Consider the following 14,733-nt stretch of genomic DNA (forward strand, 5'->3'; position numbering starts at 1 on the left):
TCAGTACTTACATTAAGTAGAAATCAATTAAGTATATCAATATAAGAACAGAGATTATAGCTCAATTGATTTTTTTAAAATATCAAATTATTGCTACCTACAAGAAACTCACTTTAGATCTCAGGACTCACATGGGTTAAAAGTGAAAGGCTGGCAGAAGATATTCCATGCAAAAAAAAACCCTAAAATGGACAGGGGTACCCATTTTTATATCATAAAAAATAAGTTTACTATAAAAACTTTCAAAATAAGGGATATTACATAATGATAAAAGGATCAAGTCAACAGGATTATAAAGTGTGGCAAATGTAGGTTTACAGGCCTGACCAGGTGGTGGCGCAATTAATAGAGCATCAAACTGGGACACAGAGGACACAAGTTTAAAACCCTGGGGCTGCTGGCTTGACAGAGGGCTCATCCAACTTGAGTGCAGGCTCACCAGCTTGAGTGTGAGGTCACTGGCTTAGGCATGGGGTTATAGACATGACCTCATGGTCACTAGATTGGGCCCAAAGGTCACTGGCTTGAAGCCCAAGGTTGCTGGCTTGAGCCCTAGGTCATTGGCTTGAGTAAGGGGTCTATTGCTCTGCTGTGGCCCCCCAGTCAAGGCACATGAGAAAGCAATCAATGAACAACTCAGGTGCCACAACAAAGAATTGATATTTCTCACTTCTCTTCCTGTCTGCCACTATCTGTCCCTCTCTCTCTGACTCTGTCTGAGTATGCAAAATACAGTTTAATTTTGTATTATCATTTATTAATTATTGTTATTATTTCCCATACAAACAACTGTAATCTTACTTTTGCCCTGCCCTGTATATAACAATTATAAATGTACATATAGGCACCTAACACCAGAGCACCCATTATCTGAAACAAAGACTGGAAGAACTGAGCAACACAATAACAGTAGAAGATTGCAATAACTCACACTTTCAGTTATAGCTAGAACAATTAAACAGAATATCAATAATGAAACTGAAGACTGAAAACTAGATATGTAGCATAACAAGTATATATAGAAAACTTCACCCAACAACAGAAAAACACATATTGTCAGGTATACATTATCTGTTAGAATACCTATTATCAAAAAAAGAAACATGTTGGCAAGAATGTAGAGAAAGGAAATATTTGCACAATGATGGTAAACTGATACAGCTTCTATTGAAAATAGTGTAGAGGTTCCTCAAAAAAATTTGCAATAGAACAACCATATGACCTAGCAATCCCACTTCGGGTATATATCCAAAGGAAACAAAATCAGTTATCTGCATTCTCATGGTCATTGCAGCATTATTCATAATAGCCAAGATATGGAAACAACCTAAATGTCCACTGATGGATGAATGGATAAAGAAGTATGATACATATATACATTGGCATATTACTTGATTAAAAAAAAATTAAATCTTGCCAGTTATGACAATATGAATAAATATGTAAGAAATGTTAAGTAAAATAAGCCAGAAACAGAAAGACAAATATTGCATGATCTCACTCACTTATATGTGGAACTTAAAAAGAAAATAAAGAAAAGCCAAACTCATACTAACAGATTCTAGAATGGTGGTTACCAGGAGCCAGGAGGAAGAGATCATAGGGAGTACATTATTATTTAATGGGTACAGAGTTTCAGTTCTGCAAGATGAAGAGTTCTGATGGATGGCAGTGATGCTTGCACAATATAAATGTACTTAGTACCACTGACCTGTATTCTTAAAATAGGTTATTTTATGTTCTGTGTATTATACCACAATAAAAATTGAATAAAAAATAAATCTATAAATGTAGATATTAATGTATATACACATACACATACATACATTTGCATACAGGGGTCCCCAAACTTTTTACACAGGTGGCCAGTTCACTGTCCCTCAGACCACTGGAGGCTGCCACATACAGTGCTCCTCTCACTGACCACCAATGAAAGAAGTGCCCCTTCCAGAAGTGCGGAGGGGGCCGGATAAATGGCCTCAGGGGGCCGCATGCGGCCCATGGGCCCTAGTTGGGGGACGCCTAACATACATAAACAAAACACTAGAAAATATATTCTAAAATATTAATGATGCTTATAATTTGAGTGAGATTACATGTAATTTAACTTATTTTCCCATGTACTTTTCTCACTTTTTCAAATGTTTCACAAGAGTATTTTTATAATAAGATAAAACATGTTGTTTTTCAAAAGTCAAAAAGAAAGTATTACCAAATTGCATACCAAGTATAATTTCATTTTTAAAGAATAATACATAGAACTATGGAAAAACAGGAAAGTAAACAAATATGTTAACAAAAGTTGGTTATCTTGGGCAAAGAATTATGATAATTTTTATTTTCTTCTGTTTGCATATCTTTATAGCTTTAATTTTTATTAATTGTATTACTTTTAACATTAACTTACTTATGAAAAAGCACAATAAAATATAAATACTACATATGTAAACACTAATGATCCAATCAATGCTTTACTTAAAGGAAAACTCACTGATCTAAATGATCTATGTTAAAAATTAAAAAAAATAAATAATGCATTCAAATGCTCTTTATAACTACTTAAGGCTTTGTATCTAGACTAATAATGCTGACTGGGTAATCACATTCAAGTCAAATAACCAATGTAACTTTAAATATTGCTAAAATTATTTTTAATAAAAAATTATATATAATTTTATTGATATTGACATTAAAATTAAAATAAGCAATATTTTATTCTTGGCAATTTACACAGAATACATACATGATGTTCCTCTTTAGCTGCTTCATCTAACTGAGCTGCAAACTGCGAACAACATTCCAAAAATGAATTCAGATCATCCCCAAGCTTTAAAAAGAACAGAAAGTTGCTTTTATTTAAAAATATGTATGCATATTCATCTAGATTTTAGCATATTTAACTAGCTTTGAAAATAATTTTGTGTATGTAGTTTACATTCATTCAAACATATAAGACTATACTACACTATAGCATAGAAATGCTATACTAGCAAATTCTCCCAGAAAGAAAATATAGAAGTATATTCTGAGGAGTGGCTCATTAATGACAGTGGCTCATATACCCAGTTATGTCTCTCCTCTCAGTCTCCTCTACATAGTTGCAGAAAATCAAGTACTCCAGCCTTAGACTCCTGAAATATTATGGGTGGCCAATAAAAGGTAACCACTATGTGTATACTTTATAAATATCTCTTTGTATTAAAAAAGTGAATGCTAATTATGACATCTGGTTATAAAGTGTATTTTCCAAGAGCTGTAGTCTTTCACCCTCAATTAATAGTCAGCAGAAAAATGTGAGGAAAGAATAATACAAATTAAAATGTCACAATGATTCAATCTCTTCTAGAAGAGCAGTATTTATAAATCAGAGATTTAACCCACAATAAACAAATCTCTGATGCTTAGAGTTAGGATTCTCATACAATATTCTTCCTGAGGAATATGTTCGCTCAACATTATATTTTAAACATACTCATAGGCTCACATATTTTTTAGCATAATAAAGACTTTTATTTAAATATAAAGTAGGGGGGAAACTACAATAGTCACTCAGGAGAAGGGGCTGATGAATGAACTAGTTATTAATCAATAATATAAAGTGAGAACATTCTTGAGGATTTTCTTCCACCCACATTCAAGTATCAGAAATATACAGAAGATGAAGATCAATTTGACCAGAGATATAGTTTAACAAAATAAGATCAATAAGGCAGGAGTTAAGTACATGCTAGGAAACAATAATAACAGACCATTGGGTCTATTTATTTATTTAATGGACCATTGGATTTATTTATTCATTCATTCATTCATTCATTTTTAGAGTAAAAAAGGGGGGGAGAAAAGAGATAAGAAGCATTAACCCTTTGAGTAATACCAATATTCATGTCCATCCTCATGCCTCCTGACCATCCAGAGTACGATTATTTTAAAAATGTGTAAGGCAACATTAAAAAAGGCAAATGTATGTTTTTCTTGTTTCCATAAATTGGTTATCAAACAAACATGATTTTAAGTTAATAAAATTTGAACTAATTTGATTTTTTGAAAAAGATCTCAATCCCAGAGATCAGCAAGCATAAAAAAAACTCACTACTCAAAGGCTTAACATATAGTGTAGTCACTTCACTTTAGTTGTTTATTGATTGCTTCTTATACATGCCTTGACCAGGGGACTCAAGCAAAGTCAGTGACCCCTTGCTGAAGCCAGTTACCCTGGGCTTCAAGTCAGTGACCTTGGGCTCTAGACAGCAACCTTGGGATCATGTTGATGATCCAACACTCAGGTCAGAGACCCTACACTCATGGAAGTGACTCTGCACTCAAGCTGCTAAGTCCACTCTCAAGTCTGTACTCTAGCTGGCAACCCCTGGATTTTGAACGAGGGCTCTCAGCATCCCAAATGAACCCTCAAATCACTGCACTGCCACAGGTCAGGCTGAACCATGGAATTTAAACTATTATAGGTAAGGAAACAAGGAGGATTTAGAACAGTAAAAGGCAGTAGGGCCAATGGGTCAAAGTCATTCCCAATGAGTTAAAAGGATTTTGGAGTCAGAATATTAGATTGAATAGGAAACATATGAGGCACTAGTCAGAGATAAAAAAAAAAGATTAAAATTTAAATTATGGAAAAGTTAGTTATTGATATGACAAGGACTAGAGAATATCTTGTTAGTGGTTGAGGCAGGCTAGAACAAGATTATTAGGGGAAAAGAGTTCAATAAACTAAGATGGCAGATTATTTGGAAAGATCTACATGAATATTAAAATTGTCAAAAATTATGACAACAGTAGTGTTGTGAGACAAGTAGAATGTCATTATAATAAAGACAATTAGTTGCGTACCTTACATTGATTCTCCTTTCTTCCTTACTGGGAGGGCATCTATTTTGTTGGGACAACAATGTGCATAACTAAAAATAATGATAGTAATAGTAATAACAGATTTCCCAGCCTCCTTTACCAATAAGGGTAGCCATGATTCTCAACAAAGCCAATGAGAGAAAAAAATTGTTGCGCAACAGTTCTACAAAAATTCTTAAAAGGGGGGCAAAAATGCCACTTCGATTGAGATGTAAAAAGATGTGGAGGCCTTCGCTCCAGTGTTGACATCCCCAAAAGAAAATATATGTAAAATAATTATCATGCATTTCCTTGAGGATACTAAAAAGGACACAGGAAAACGTGATGAATCAAATGCCAGAGAACACTGTAGAATAGAGCAAAGATCCAAGGCCACACCCATGCCTAAAGGATGTGTGGTGAAGGGAGAAAGCACTTAGCCTGGTGTGTGCTGTCAAAAGCAGGCCTTCCACTGACAAATGAAATTAAAAGGATAAAGAAAAACCAGCTGAGCCTTTAAGAGCCATTGAGGCAGATAGACTGGGATGGGTAAACTCCCTAAGCAAATCACTCAAAGCAACCATTTTTCTCTTACCAAACCCCTCTCCATCTGAACTTTGCTTAGATAAGGTGACCAACTTTTTTACAATAAAAAGGACAAAAATAAATTGAAGAAAACAATATTGTAAATAAATATTTTATTCATTGCAACAATACACTATAATATGATAAATGCATAATAAAAAAACATTTGTAATATTTTATATAATTATCCTTACATGCCTATTAATTTTTGATAATTGTAAGAAAATTGTAGATAATACTATCTAAATGAGTAATTTTCCATTGAATAAATATTTTTTTGTCAACATATCATCTTGTAACAATATATTGGAAATATCTGAACAAGAAATATCCTTCACATTTAATTTTACAGCAAGTGCTGCAGCTAGAGAATCAACATTCAATCTTGATTTCTCACTTGTCCAAAATCATCAGCAACTGAAAAAACTCTTTCAACTGCTGCATTAATTCCAGGGCAGCACAATGTAAATTGAACAAGAATAAATACATTTTCACATGGAATGTGTTCATTTTTGAAATGGCTGAATATTTCTACCCACCTTTTATCAATTTTGATGTGTCCATTTTCCCACTGTATTAATTTTTCAGAATTTAAATATACATTCAGTCTTCTATTTTCTTCAAGAGACAACTGTCTATTTTGATGTCTGGCATTGCTTTAGATAAAAACTCAAGACAAGATTCAATATCTGTCCAATATACTTGTGATAAAGTCCAAAAACATCCTTGAAAACTTGATGTTTGTTTCAGACCCTTCTTTGATATACTGAAAACATATCTGGTAAAAATTCTGCACTTCTTTGATAAACTTTTCTGTTATGCCTGGATTTGATTCCTCTAAGTCTGACAATTTTCTTTTTAAAATTAAGGAAGAAATTTTTCTTCAAAATGACATTTATATTAAAGGATAAAGTCATTCAAAATAAGACTAACTTCCATAACTGAAATGTGTTCACTTTCAATCTTTTGGTTTTGTGAAAAATAGATGCTTGATTATGTACAAAACACATTAATATCTCAGATATTTTATTACTGAAAAATGACTCCAGGATTTTAGGACATTTGTCTAAACTTAAAAAATATGAATGAATAGGCTCAAATAATTGTAGAACACACTCTATAGCAGGTGTTAGAGCAAGCCATCTAACTTTTGAATATCCTAAAAGCTTTTTGTATTCAACATTTGCTTCTTCACAAAGTTGTTTTAAAGTAGCAACACGAATGGTAAAACAACTAAAATGCAAATAAATTGTATTATTACTTCTACATCAATTGACATGGCACATGATGCTGCATTGATTGCATATGACAAAATATGTGCATTACAACTTATTCCTAGTATTTTCTTTTGGAGTAACTCATATAATTTTACATATACATTATTTACCCCTTTGCATCTTCACCCACCAAAACTTGTATTATCAGCCATTAGTGCAAGAACTTTGGATTTCATATTGCTTTCATTTATTACTCTGTATAGATGGTTTGACAAAATTTCAGAAGTTTCGCCCTCAATGGATTCTAAATTTAAAATTTTTACTTGAATGCCCTTGGTAACATTAAAATATCTATTACTGGATACAATTTAATTTCATTATGATTTGATGTATCACAGGGGTCTCAAACTCGCGGCCCGCCGAACAATTTTATGCGGCCCGCAGACTAATCCACGAAGTTCAAAATATTTTGGATAAAATTAAGTAAGCCTAGGAGCCTACTTGTATTTTTCATTTCTCTAGCATCCTAGCTAGATATTAGCTTAACAGCAGTTGTATTGCGAACTACAGTTTCTGGTCGTTTTGCGACACTGAGTAAACTGCATGTAAGATTGTGCTTGTTGTACTAATTTTTTTTGTTGTTTTCAACTGCAGTGAGAAAAGTGTTGCGTAACAGTTGCCTTTTGTAGACCTAGTGTGGCCCGCCGAATGGCTGTGATCTTGCTCTGCAGCCCACATGCTGAGTTGAGTTTGAGACCCCTGATGTATCAGATAAAATCGTTACAAATGCTGCAGTTTCCAAGTCCTCTGTAAGTATTTTGTCACAGTAATTTTTAAATACTGATTTCAAAATAGCCTTGCAGGCACGGGGGAAGGCATTGCGGTAGCGTGGCTGCCGGCTACCGTGGGAGTTGCGGGTGAGGGCGTTGCGGCGACCGCTTGGGCTCCCTCTCCGGTGTGTGCGCAGCCCCTCCCCACAAACCACCCCACCTGGCCCCGCCCCGCCCAGCGCAAGCGGCCAGCAACCGCCCAAGACCAGGAGACCTGAACCGCTGAACAGGAGTAGGTGGCAGGGCGCGAGCTACGACTGGCATTTCGGCGGCGCTGCAGGATTTACAGATGGATTCACTGGAAAAAACAACAAATAGAAGTGAACAAAAGTCAAGAAAGTTTTTAAAAAGCCTCATCCAGAAACAGCCACAAGAACTGCTCCTGGTGATCGAGACAGGAGTCAGTGCAGCCGTGGCCCCAGGGATCCCCGCCCTCTGCTCCTGGAGGAACTGCCTGGAGGCCGTCCTCAAGGCTGCGGAGCAGCTAGAGGTGCTCCACCCTGGGGATGTGGCCAAGTTCCGCAGGAAGGTGATGAAGGACTGGGACCTGCTGGTTGTTGCCCATGATCTGATCCGGAAGATGTCACCTCGGACAGGTGACACCAAGCCCAACTTCTTCTAGGACTGCCTGATGGAGATCTTTGACAACCTGGAGCAGCACATCCAGGACCCGCTGGTGCTGCAGTCCATCCTCAGCCTGATGGAGAGGGGAACAATGGTGCTGACCACCAACTACGACAACCTGCTGGAGATCTTTGGGCAGCAGCAGAACAAGCCCATGGAGTCCTTAGATCTGAAGGACAAGACCAAGGTCCTTAAGTGGGCAAGAAGACACATCAGATACGGAGTTCTTCACATCCATGGCTTATACACAGACCCCTGTGGGATGGTATTGGATCCTTCAGGATATAAGGATGTCACCCAAGACCCAGAAGTGATGGAGGTGCTCCAGAGCTTATACTGCAGGAAGTCCTTTCTGTTCGTGGGCTGTGGGGAGACCCTTCAGAACCAGATATTCCAAGCACTCTTCCTGTACTCGGTGCCGAACAAGGCGGATTTGGAGCACTACATGGTCGTGCTCAAGGAGAGTGAGGACCATTTCTTCAAGCACCAAGCTGACATGCTACTGTTTGGGATAAAAGTCGTGTCCTATGGGGCCTGTTTCGACCACTTCCCGGGATACATGCGAGACCTGGCCACTCAGATCTGCAAACAGTGGAATCCAGATGCTGAGCGAGCGGACAGCACCACACTGTTGGGGAATGCATGTCAAGACTGTGCAAAGAGGAAGTTAGAAGAGAATGGAATTGAAGTTTCAAAACAGCTCCGACAATCAGATGATACTGGAGCATCTTGAAATCTTTAAAACCAGTAAAACCTGAAACTTGAAAACCAGCCTTCTGCAACCACAGTGCCATACCTGAACAATAAGGAATGTTCAGAGAACTCCACATGGACCTCTCACTTCTAAACTGTCATGTACCCCACGTACCCCAAGAGAGCCCTGTGGGGGTATGGCCCAGGGAGGCTGGGTGACAGTCCCTCTGAGTGTTTAACTACTGTGGGGGGGGGGGGGGTGAAGCACACACACTTCAGGTCTCCTTTGTGAGGACTGCTGGACAACTACCTCAGGTGCCCAATCGGCAGGAAGGTAAGTGCCTGGTTTCTGGGCTTCCATATGATACGCTCTTTGTCAGGTGGGTTTTTTTAATAAAAGGGGGAGAAAGATTGTCCAAGCAACAGTAGTTGCCAAAGAGAAAATAAGAAGCTAAACTCTTAAATTTTATTATTTTTATGTAGAAACATCTGTTACTATGGGAAAAACTTTTGAGGTGTTTGTTACATTGTTAAATAGTAAAGCATACTGGAGGCATTGAATCTGCCAGTGAGAGTGGGGTATGTCTTTTAAAAGAATGACTAGATCAATAGAGCTTCTTTGGAATTCTGTGATTTCAGTAACTTCAGTTCCAAAGAAAGGCAGGTCTTACTTACTATGGCTGAAAAGTGAAGTCCCCAACCAGAGGGCCTTTTCAAAAGTACGGTTCAGTGTTGCGCAAGTCCAATTGGTGGCTGATAACTGAGAAGTTACCAGTGGAGCACAGACAAGTTTTAACTTTTAGAGTATAAATTCCAAGCTTTCTAAGACACCTGTGGTGGGGGGAAAGGGCCAGCCTCTCTGTTCTTATCGCCTAACGTTCTCTCCCATGGCCTATATGAGGGACTCACACAGAGCAAGGTAGGCAGACCTTGCAAAGGGAGGGTCTGCAGCATTGTTGTAGATGTTTCCTGGTTTCCCTACACATGGGCAGATGGCAGAGACAGCAGCTACCTGCAGTGTCTGTGCTGGGGGACTGCTCTATGATGATGGCGAAGGTTCTGCTTGTTTTCCGTTTCAGAGCTGCCTATTTTTTTGTGACATTGCTTGCCAAGCACTATGACAACTCCCCACTGATGGCTGTGGAGCTCTCACAGGTATAGAGAACAAGATACGTAAGGTTGAAGTGTGTAGGGAATGAGATAAGCCCGGAACTGCTTATGTCTTCTTTTTGAAGCATGAAAAATCTTTTATGTTACTCTGGTCGTAAATAAAATAACTTCAACTCTGAAAAAAAAGTAGCCTTGCATTTTGTCCCGGCACAAGAAAGTTTTGCATTGTAAAACTTTTTCAATAATTTAGTTGTACAATCCATACTATGAAAACTTTGTGAATTATGGTATGAAATGCAAATGGTCCCTCTGTTGCAGCCAACTGTTTTTCATCTTCAGAATAATTTGAAGTTTTAAAAAAACTTGTTACTTTACAACTGGAAGCTGATGCATCCAATGACTGCTTATGTTTATTGGTGGTAAAGTGTTTCTTATCACTGCTCTGCCCCTAATTGCAATACAAAATTCTCCACTGCAAATATTGCAGAAAACAATAGTGTCTCTCTTTGATATGAGGCGTGGAAATTCCTTTTTCAATTTATTGTTGAAATGGCATTTTCTCTTTTTTAATTTTTCCATCCCTTAAATGAAATTAGAAATAAAATATAGAGCTACACGAACAATGCAGGCACATTAGAAACTGAAAACATTACATCATGGTAGGCAAGTTTTCCAGAAGCTAACTTAATAAAACTAAATATTAAGCACTAATTTGGAGTAATATTTGGGTGTATTTATCATTTTCTAATTTAAAAATGTCTGTTTTATGCAACTATTTAATCAAAATGCATTGTTAATAGATATGGTTTGAGGTTAGATTTCCACTTTAATACTCAAAATTCTGGAAAATACCTGTAAATAAAATTATATGTATTTTGAAATTATTAAATAGATAATGAATTAATAAAACATGAATTGTGCTTACCTATGATTGAATATTCACTGAGAAAGAAATAATGGTGAGTCTACAATGAGTCTACAGTCTATGTGCTGTGTCGTGTTTTAGTAAGAAGTACACAAAGCCATTTGTATGCTCAGTATATTGCACTCTCTCTCAAGGTCTCCCGTGTGGAGCTCATGGGTCTCATAATCACATCTCACCGCACTGAATTGATCCATGACAAATCGTCATGTCAAATACAAATACGTCACATCATACGCAATGTATCAACTCTGCATCAATAAAATATGAACATTTACAGATTAGTCTTCCAATATCAAAAAGGAGGACATGTTGGAAGACACTTTTTGAGGGAGGATGGAACTTACCAAAGAAGGACTGTCCTCCCTAAAGGAGGAGGATTGATTACCTTAGCTTAGAAGGTGGCAGAAAATGAGAACTACATACCCATTAAGACTAGTCAAAGGTAAAAACAACTGACAGTACCAGTTTTGGTAAGAATGTAGGGTCACTTGAATTTCATACAGAGCGAGCAGGAACACAGAATAGTACTTCCATGTTGACTGTGGTGGCACTTAACACAACTATAAAAAAAGGAAGAGCTAAAAGGAGAGCATTCTCATCCTGCATGTTCTTGTGGTAACTGTATTTTGAAGCTCTGTGAAGACTAAACCAAAATGTAAATCAAAACTATTTAAAGTTCAAACTCCTGTCAGCTAAAATACTGGCAAGCTCAAAGAAACTGTCACCTCAGGGGAAGCAGCAACAGGAAAGAGACAACTCAGACAGGACCTCAACGTAATTAAAAATATGAACAGGTTCCTGCTCAAGCCAATTCCTAGAGGGCTGACAATAACTAGGTGCTCACCCTAACTGCCAGAGCAGAAAGGGCTATCACTATGAACAAACAGTTGCACCACAGTTTCCAATGCTCTTAAAATACAAAGCTTGGGATCCAAAAGTAAAAAAAAAAAAAAAATTGTAAAACATATAAATAACTAGGAGAATATGATCCATGATTGAAAAAAAAATAGAGGTAAACACATGGATACCCTGGTATTGGAATTAGCAGATAAAATATTCTAAAACTCTACTATTGGTAAGATGAAAAAAGTTGCAGGAAAAGATAGACTAAGTGAAGAGATGGGTAACAGGATGTATATTAAAAATCAAACAAAAAAAGTAGAAAGGAACCAAAAGATAATCCTAAATGTGAAAATTACAGTATTTGAAAAAAAAATTTCATTGGATAGATCAAAAACCACAGAAGGGACTGGTGAGCTTAAAGATAGGATAATGTATGTTGTCTATACTGAAGTACAGAAAGAGAAAACAATGAAATAAACTGTGTGATTGACTTCTTACACAGTATCAGGCAGCCAAATATATGTGTAATTGGAATATCATAAAAGGAGTATAAGGAGACAGTTAAATATCTGAATAATGGAAAAAATTTGGAAAATTTAATGACTCCAACAGAATAAATATACCAAAGACTTCACCTAGGTATATTTTATCAAATGCTGAGACACAAAGATAAAATATTTAAAGCAGTCAGAAAAAAAGGGAAAACAATAATATAACAATTGTACAACATTAAGTGTGTTAAATAGAATAATACTGCTATGTCATTTTCATATTAGAATTGAAGTTGTATGCCATTTTTTCCCATTTAAATAGAATATTATTGGGTGACACTGGTTAACAATTACACAGATTTCAGGTGCCAAATTCTACACATCATCTGTACCACAGACTATGTATTCACCCCCCCAAGTCAAGTCTTCATCCATCACTATTTAATCCCCCATACCCTCTCCTCCACCTCTCCACCCCTGAAGTTTTGTGCTATTAATTCAAGATAGATTGCAACATTTAAGATAAATATTGAGCCTGACCAGGTGGTGGCACAGTGGATAGAGCATTGACCTGATTGCAGAGGACCTAGGATTGAAACCCCAAGGTCACCAGCTTCAACATGGACTCATCTGGCTTGAGCAAGGGGTTGCCAGCTTGAGCGTGGTATCACAAAAATGACCCTATAGTTCCTGGCTTGAGCCCAAGTTCACTGGCTTGAGCAAGGGGTCATTGGCTTGGCTGGAGCCCCCGGGTCAAGGCATGTATGAGAAGCAATCGAAGCAATCAGTGAACAACTAAGGTGCCACAATTGCGAGCTGATGCTGTTCATCTCTCTGTCTGTCCCTCTCACTCTCTAAAAGATAGAAAGGCAGACAGATTGGATGGATGGACAGATGGACAGATGGACAGATGAATGGATAGATATATGATAATCTCAAACCGAGAGCCAAACAACATGCTTAAAAATTAAACATAAGTATTAGCATAAAAAATAGGCACACACTCTCTTTCTCTATATGTATATATGTATGTATATATATGTATATATGTGTGTGTGTGTGTACATATAAATTATATATGCCTTAGTAAAACTTTTAAGTGTTGTTGGCAGAAGATAAAAAAATCAGTACACTATTTTCAACTTTCCTAAGAAAATCATTTTACTGGATAGGGAATTCATTCTGTAAACATATGGACTCCAAAAGTAAATCTTAACCCTTTTCAGTGTTATTGTCTCTACATTAGGGTACATATACTTACAGATAAAGATAATTCTTCACGTTCAGACTTCACAACTGGTTTTTCTACATTTTCACTGCAACTTCCATAAGTTTCTTCCAAAGAAGAAACAACCTATGAGAAAATCAAAGCAAATTACCGTATTTCCCCATGTATAAGACATACCTTAATTTAGAGCCCGAAATTTGAAAGAAAAAAAAGTATTACATAAAGTTACTGAACTCAAGTTTTATTCATCATAAAATTCATACAACTCCTCATTACTGTCAAAACTCCTATCCATTAGCTCGTCCTCCTCTATGTCTGATGATGAATCACTGTCTTCATATATTGTCTCGTCCTTAGTTCTATCTATGGCATTTGAAATGCCACACTTTTTAAATGACTTGACAATTATCTCAATCTTGATATTATCCCAGGATCTTTTCACCAGGAACAAACTTCTCCTATAGTTGGTTTCTTCATTCTTCCTCCTGGTGCCAAATTGTCCTCAGAAGACTTCATCCATTCCTTCCATTCATCTCTTATGATAGCTTTGAAGGGAGCTAGGATGTCAAGCTTCCAGGTATGACAGCAAGTTTAGTGTTTTGCTCTGCAGCAATCTTCTTTGTGTTTGTTGTTATGTATTCCTTGAACTGATCAAGCACTAATAGGGCAGGTTTACATAAGAGCCCACTTGATCTCCTTCTCCAAACTTTCTCAAAGCAGATCTTCTTCCCATCTGATCCCTCCAACCCTTGTCATGAACATGGACAATCACTCTTCAAGGAATGTCTTCTTTTGGCATTGTTTTGTGTTTGAAAATCAGCATAGGAGGCAGCTTGGCTCCGTCGGCACAACAAGCTAGAACAACTGGATAATGGCTCTTTTCATGTCCACTTGTCTTCACAGTTACAGTTTTCATCCCCTTCTTATCAACAGTTCTGTTACTTGGGACATCAATTTGAAGGGGGACTGTCCATATTTGCAATCTGTCCTAATTCAGATTGCAATGTATCTTCCGATATTGAATGACAAAATGATGATACTCAAGGACCTTCTGCTCACAGCTTTCAGGCATCTTTTGGGCAAGTCTCGTGTGTGTACGCATGCTTAGTCTATTCTGTTTCGTGAACCTGAAGCACCAATTGTGTACTCCTTTGAAATCAGTCACTTCTTTTTCATCAGTAATTCTTCTTGCTTCGTGCTGAACCATCTTTGTGGACACAGAAATTCCAATTGCCCTTTGGTCTTCAATCCATATCTTCAATTCCCTCTTTAAACCAGGTCATTTTGAAGATTTGCCTCTCACGGCCTTATTCTGCCATGTGTTTTCAGTAGGGTTTCTTTGTCC

General features: G+C 37.1%; 2 protein-coding genes across 2 annotated transcripts in view; one reads left to right on the top strand and one right to left on the bottom strand.

The window, feature by feature from the left end:
* CCDC7 (coiled-coil domain containing 7) overlaps positions 1 to 14,733 on the bottom strand; it is a 219,111-nt gene that overhangs the window by 180,575 nt on the left and 23,803 nt on the right. Inside the window, exons 2-3 of the mRNA XM_066386556.1 lie at positions 13,422 to 13,514; positions 2,744 to 2,827 (exon numbers count right to left, since the gene is read on the bottom strand). Coding sequence (XP_066242653.1) covers positions 2,744 to 2,827; positions 13,422 to 13,514 — 177 coding nt within the window. The remainder of the gene's footprint in view (positions 1 to 2,743; positions 2,828 to 13,421; positions 13,515 to 14,733) is intronic.
* LOC136405625 (protein FAM118A-like) lies at positions 7,764 to 8,975 on the top strand. Its single transcript, XM_066385121.1, has 2 exons — positions 7,764 to 8,070; positions 8,266 to 8,975. The coding sequence occupies exons 1-2, from the start codon at positions 7,764 to 7,766 to the stop codon at positions 8,829 to 8,831; spliced, it is 873 nt and encodes a 290-aa protein (XP_066241218.1). The 3' UTR covers positions 8,832 to 8,975.

This window comes from Saccopteryx leptura, chromosome 5 (assembly GCF_036850995.1).
Source record: "Saccopteryx leptura isolate mSacLep1 chromosome 5, mSacLep1_pri_phased_curated, whole genome shotgun sequence".
NCBI lineage: Eukaryota > Metazoa > Chordata > Mammalia > Chiroptera > Emballonuridae > Saccopteryx > Saccopteryx leptura.

Coding starts and splice junctions, on each gene's coding strand:
- LOC136405625 (XM_066385121.1), top strand. CDS start 7,764: ATGGATTCACTGGAAAAAACAACAAATAGAAGTGAACAAAAGTCAAGA. Junction 8,071..8,265: donor GAAGATGTCACCTCGGACAG/GTGACACCAAGC, acceptor TGGAGTCCTTAG/ATCTGAAGGACAAGACCAAG.